Source organism: Cryphonectria parasitica (assembly GCF_011745365.1).
Source record: "Cryphonectria parasitica EP155 unplaced genomic scaffold M406scaffold_9, whole genome shotgun sequence".
In the NCBI taxonomy this organism is placed as follows: Eukaryota; Fungi; Ascomycota; class Sordariomycetes; order Diaporthales; family Cryphonectriaceae; genus Cryphonectria; species Cryphonectria parasitica.
The window spans coordinates 1,294,919-1,301,547 of NW_024468917.1; the positions used below are offsets into that span (position 1 = coordinate 1,294,919).

At 54.1% G+C, this 6,629-nt stretch overlaps 1 protein-coding gene across 1 annotated transcript; it reads left to right on the forward strand.

Moving 5' to 3' along the window:
* Nucleotides 1-2,467: 2,467 nt before the first annotated feature.
* Nucleotides 2,468-4,348, forward strand: M406DRAFT_324496 (uncharacterized protein). Its single transcript, XM_040919875.1, has 4 exons — nucleotides 2,468-2,661; nucleotides 3,053-3,157; nucleotides 3,417-3,723; nucleotides 3,809-4,348. Exons 3-4 carry the CDS (start codon nucleotides 3,555-3,557, stop codon nucleotides 4,192-4,194), a joined length of 555 nt encoding a protein of 184 aa, XP_040771771.1. The 5' UTR covers nucleotides 2,468-2,661; nucleotides 3,053-3,157; nucleotides 3,417-3,554; the 3' UTR covers nucleotides 4,195-4,348.
* Nucleotides 4,349-6,629: the final 2,281 nt, after the last annotated feature.

Below are 6,629 nucleotides of genomic sequence, written 5' to 3' on the forward strand. Positions count from 1 at the left end.
TGCCGAGTTCATCCGTGCTACCGGGCCCCCTCCTGGAGCAGAGGTTACCCCTGTGCAGCCCAACATGGGCCTCAGGAGGAACCAGAGCCTGAAGCGCGACGTGCCTTCCCCAGCTAGCCACAAGGCGGGCGCCGACCAACCTCGTCCTTCCATGACGAGCAGCATTGGCAGGGCTCGCCTGCAGGCCAGGGATGCCACAGTCGACAGCGCCAACGACAACTCTGACCTGATTGATTTCATCCGCCGCGGCCCGCCGAGCGCTGGGAACCACCGCATCCCGAGGACTGTTGCGCCTTTCCGGACCACGATGGATTCTGACCAGATGGTGACAGCCATCGGCGGCCGTGCCGTGGACACATCTCTCCCCGACGCCCATGACATGCGTGGCAGTCAAGCTTCCACCAATGTGACAGAGATGTCGGCGCCTTCGGTCCAGTCATCTGTCAACTCGCAGAGCGCGCTCCTGGGCCGGAAGCCGCTGCCTGCACAGATGAGCAACCAGTTCGATGAACCAGACATGATGCCTGTGCGCAAGCAGCACCGTGTGAGGGATCCGTATGCAATCGACCTGAGCGATGAGGAGGAAGAGGAGGAGGAAGAGGACGACTTCGATTATGAGCCACAGCCAAAGCGAAAGGCGCCTCCTAAGGAGGAGAGCCTGATGGACTTCCTGAACAGTGCACCGCCTCCACCTCCATCCGCACCTGTCCCGTTCAACCTGCCGCGTACACAGTCCATGCCCGCTCAGGCAGCACCGGCACCCAAGAAGAAGGCGAGCGCTCCAAGTCTCATGGCACGATTCCGCCAGAACAGCGCCGCTGTTACCTCACGTGGATCCAAAAACACGTCAAGCTCTCGTTCCTTGAGCAGCCGCGCAGGTCCTCCTGCCGGGCCTCCCGTGAACAAGGGGTACATTCCGATCCAGGTTAACATCCCGACCGGAGGAGACCTGTTCCCCTCGTATAGCTCAAACACGGCACCGGCTGTGCCCAATATCCCGGCGCAGTACGCGCAGCAGCGCCCCAGCGGTCGGGTGCCCATGAAGAAGTTTGAGCCCCGCGACGCAGTCTCGGTGCCATCTCGAGGAACGTCCGACCTGGCTGACTTCCTCCGGTCTGAGCCACCACCTCTGTCAGGGCCCACACCTTGGAATATGGCTCAAGATGAGGGCAACTCATCCAATAAGCTCTTTGGACGACGGAAGAAGTCAACCGGCTTTGCTTAGAGCCTGGAAGCCCTGGGGCCATTCACCATTCGACAATCAACTCATAATATATGAGTGGACCTGGTCTGGTCCTTGAGAGAACTGCCTGTGTCAACACATCAGACCAATCGCAGTCTAGAAGATTGACATTGACCAAGTGGCCATCTCAGCCACAGCACCATGTGGTCTTGGTCTTTTTCCTCTACTTGATCGATTCTTGACCAAAGTATGTGTCAAACCATGCAACACAGCCGCAACCCATCCACAACATGAACCCGATGCTCATACCAGCAACATCTACAAAGGGCAATGATGGGGCCTGTACATATTCCATTGAGAGGCAGCAGACATGAAGAGTGTCCCCCCCCCCCCCTCTTTACTATTTTGTGCTGTCTGCCTCGTTCATTGTCAGGGTAGCTCGTCTTGGCTTTCTCACAGATGATTGTTTTGTTTTTAACACCTTTGATACCAATTGCGCACAAGGAGGGTTTGTTTTTTCCGTTGGAGATTTTTTTCTTCATTTCTTTTCTCATTCGCCCTGAGAGGCTGGGTGAAGATGATTCCTCCTGCCTGATGGAAGTCTACATAGACTTTTCAGGATAGGAATGCTATTCTGTTTCACTCAATCCTGGGCTAGAGATATGGCGCTGTCTTTGAGGGAGGGGATGGATCTATCTTAGGTGCAGTCATTTTGCATGGGGATGGATAGATGGAAGTTGAAGGCAAAAATGTGTTGTTGATAGTTGTTGTACGGAATAGGAATCACTCTCATGATGGTTTTCTCATGGTCCCCATCCCCTACACTTATGCTATCTACTATGGTACTTGTGGGCTGAGACAATACGTGCATGCGAACCGCGCCTGGCCGCCCTTCACCGTTGCTGACCATGAAAGCTGACCTTGACAGACAAGTGGAAGACTGGGGATTTTCTTCTTCTTCCGTTGACTGGGTAGGTGTCTGTATCAAGTTACCACTTCTTCTACGGGGAGATGTCACAACAAGCAGTCTGCAGCAGGAGACAGATTTCCCTGAGCTGCCGAGTAGTCTACAGAACCACAGCAAAAGATTGTATAGTAATTACTGTATTTTTTTCTCTCTTGCGCGCTTGCGTCGGCAGCCCCACAATTTTCGCCATCCAATCCACTAGAGCTCTCACACACTACAGCGCACATCCACTGCCAACTGACCCACTACACTTGCTACTTCACAGCAGCTTCAAGAACGGACGGACCGTTCCCTCCAACCCACGACAACATCGCTCACTCTCCCTCCCTCTTTCTCCACGGCATGCTAGCTACCACAAGCTATTGACCAGCAGAGAGACTTCAACTGAAAGCAGATTTTTTTGAATCTATTCTCACCGTTCCCCACCATCAATCCCGGTCTTACATTTCGCAGACCGACAATTCGCAAGAAAGACCCCAAAAGGGTAGACGAGAGAGAAAACAGAAAAATGGTGCGTACATTACTCCATACTATATACGTGGTCATGCATGTCCTTTTTCGCCCTTAGACTTCAGCCCTGGAGGGGAGAGATGGGGGGGTTCAGCTGGCGCCGGGACGCAAGGTCAAAAGGGAGCAAGGAGACAGAGAGCGTGGGGGGGGGGGGAAGTACGGGGTCTCACCGGTGCCCCGAAGATCTGCATGATAGTCACCAACTCGGCAGACCATCTGAGAGGTTTGTGGAGGGGGGAGGAGATGGTGCTAAACGAATCCTCTCCCAAGGAAAAGAAAAAGGAGGGAGACAGGAAGAAAAAGAGGGGAAGGAAAGAGAGAAGAACACTTATGCTCTGGACGGCTGGCTGACCTATGTGAGGACGTACTGTCTCCCCCGCCCATTTTCCTAGGTCCACGCCGATGCATCCACGTTCGCCGAGGGCGTGAGCAAGGAGGCGGCGCTCCGGCAGGTGGTCGAGCAGGCGGAGGGTTTGATGGAGGGGCAGAGAAATTGGGTACGTCCGTTAAGCTTTTCTTCTTTTTTTTTCTTTGTCTCTCTGTCTCCGCCTCGCTTCCCTCATTTGTCTTGGCTCGAGCTCGTATTCATCCGGCGCATGCACTCTCATGGTCTGAGGGGGGTTCATTGTATCCTCTTTCTCGGCCGGCTGGGATGAGAGAAGGGGGCCGGGATGCTGCGAGACGAGGGCGAGATGAGGAGGAAAATAGATGAGTGAGGATGGCGGTGGTGATGAAATGCTAACGAGTGCATGACAGGTTGCGTAAGTGGACATGAAATGGCTTGATGGTGATCAGAAAGACAGCCACCGTATCATCACGTATTTCCCAGTCCATTCGTCTCTTTCATCCTTACCTCTCTTTCCTCTCTTACGGCAAGGCAGACTGCGATGTGTGATGAGGAACAGGGAGAGGGGAAACCGCCTCCCCAATAGCGAGCAGAAAGAGAGGACTGACATTGGGACTTTTCCCACCTTCGCACACAGCAACCTGGCCAACGCAGCATCATTGCTATGGCACGCCTACAAGAGCCTGCCGTCGCCAAGTAAGGATGTGAACTGGGCTGGTATGTCTATCCTTTCTACTTTTCCTCCTATCCTATCATCATCTAGCTATATGCCCTTTATTCACACACGCGCACACACACACAGGTTTCTATGTCCTCGACCCGTCCTCGGCCCCCTCTCACCCGTCCCTCATTCTGGGCCCCTTCCAGGGAATGGTTGCTTGCCAGACCATCGCCTTTGGCCGCGGCGTCTGCGGAACCGCCGCCGCCACCCAGCAGACCCAGCTCGTGCCGGACGTCGACCTGTTCCCGGGCCACATCGCCTGCGACGGCGCTAGCAAGAGCGAGATCGTGGTGCCCATCACGGCGGACGTGGTGAGCCCTGAGGGCGCTGGTGGTCTGCCCCATGTGGAGAAGAAGGTTGTGGGGATCATTGACCTGGACTGTGCTGTGAAGGAGGGGTTTGACGAGGTGGATCGGGCCTGGCTGGAGAGGTTGGCGGATGTGCTGGGGAGGGGATGTGACTGGTGATTGGGATGGACGGTTAGTGAGGGGGGGGGGGGGGAAAAAAAGAGGAAAAGGAAAAGCACAAGAGCATCACGATGATCTCTGATATGAGAAAGGAAAACAGATTTTTTTGCTTGGCAGTTACAGAGTTAGCAATTCTTAGGACACTCACTTCTCGACTCGTCCCTGCGAGGGAAAGGCTCCAGGACATGAAACACACCGGTAATGTTATGTTCACTAATGTGCTACAGCTTTTAACCTAAATCCTTCTTCATCTTCTCTCTCCCTCGTGCCATTGTCCAAGTTAGTTTCAGTGATGATGGCTGCAGGACAAATGATGGCCAGCTAGAGAAACCATCTATGCCCTCTAGGCACAGATTTGGACAGCCCAAAATTCTCCAAGGACCGGGCCTTAAGAGTCCATCACACACTACTGCGGTGCCCGTGCAGGCGCACCGCCTCTGTTGCACGCTCCCGGCTCGACATGCCATGGGAGAATGTTTGGGGTCTTAGACCAACAACAGCAAAGCCAAAGAAAAGCCTCGAGATCGAGAGAGTTCGTCACAAGAAAAGCCCCCCGGTATACAAGCTACAGTAGAGATGACCCGTAAATTAACTTACGAAGAGGGTCACGAGTCTAGTGGCATCCATTGAAGAGGATTGCAGGTGCTTGTGAGACACAAGCAGAAGTGTACGGGACATGGCTAGCCAGTGTCCTTGTCGGTACGCCCAGGAGATCCTTGTGACGATGTAGGCTTCTTTTCTTCTGCTTCTTTTCTCTTTTTTGCCTTGTGCGTGGTGAGGGCGTCGACGAAGCCCGTCCCGAGGGAGACTGCTCTCCTCCCAGATCCGCCATCACTCCCGCCCCCCCTCCCCGCCTCTCTTTCACAGGAACGGTGTCGCTTTCAAGGATGTGGGCGGGCTGACGCGAGACGGATCTCGATCTTCTGTATCACCACCCTCACATGCCCCTGCGCACTTACTGGATGTTCTTTCTAGAGCTTACGGTGGCTGATGTTCGAAACAACATACCGGCCTCGCCTCCTTTTATCCCCGCCTCTCCATCATACTGTGCGTCATGCGCAGGCCGGAGGGCATGGACAGTAGTAAGTAATCAGCTGATGAGGTTCTGGACCGGGGGGGGGATGCCACCTTGTCCCGGGCGCACGATTGGTCATACAAGACGCAGATGCGTGCCCGACGAGGCACAAATGAAAAACCCAATCAAATCACCAACTGACGAATAGTTTTTGTGACCAGATGGAGGAATGAATCGGAGGTGTCGTCCAGGGTAACTCTACAGCAGTAGCACTACCACCACTAACGTCGTGATCATGCACGCAGGGCATTATATGGAGACCCAGCGCCAACTTGGCTTGTCTCACGCCTTCCTTCAATCATCAAAACAGAGAGAGAGAGAGAGAGGAGCCAACAGAGCAGGAAAAAGAAGAAGGCTCCAAAACCATCTGTCCCCATCAGCTCCGTCTCTCTCTCTCTCTCTCTCTCTCTCTCTCTCTCTCTCTCTCTATCTCTGTGGGTGCATATTTGCGTGACGAAACTTTGTCTCGGTTCTTACAGAGCTTGTCTAGGCGCCAGGTGGGCGGGGTATTGATGGGTTTCGTAAATTTATTGGAAAAGAGGAGTAAGGTTCAGCCTGGTGTGGTACAGGACAAGACCCCGTTGACCTTCCACGGTTGCCGGATTGGAACCGTCTCCTGACTATCCTGCCTTGGTGCTCCTGTCAGGGATACAGTCATCTCGAAAAGCAAAAGAAAGAGATAAAGATAGCCGTCCGTGGCAGTTGAGCTTGGAAAATCTGAATGAAATCTCGCTTGCAAGGGAGAAAATTGGTGGCAATGCAGATGCATACACCTTGTTCCCATCTCTTTCTCTTGAGACTCACACCGAGCACTTGATTGCCTGGATTGCCTCTCTCGAGTCGAACAGGGCCCGCAGCATACCTCTCTCGGTGGGATGATCGCCCCGAGAATTATGCAAGATCCGTGATCGTGTACGACTGTAACCAAGATCAGCGGGTCTGGGGCCAGGGCTCTCTCCTCAGTCCGACTCTCTCTTCTCTCTTCTCTCGCCCTTGTCCTTCCCTGCTTCTCTACGACACTGCTTCGTATTTTACCTTCCCCTTCCCTTCTCAGCCACCTCCTTCCGCCCTTGTACGCGCCACCCGACCGAGGAGGAAGGGCGAAAGCCAAAGGGAGGGGACGAGGACGAGGAACAGCCCTACATCCTGAACGATATTCTGCTTTGTGTAGCCGACGAGAGGGGAGGAAGAAAGAAAGAAGAAGAAGGAAAGAAAGGGCTCGACGCATGCTGGCAGATCCCACTCGGGTCCCCTCGGCCTGAACGCAAGAGCTGCCCTGTGATCCAGATTCCGTGTCATCTTGTGAACCTCTCGTGTGCCCATCATCCCATCATCATCTCTGTCGGTCCCGAATCTCGTC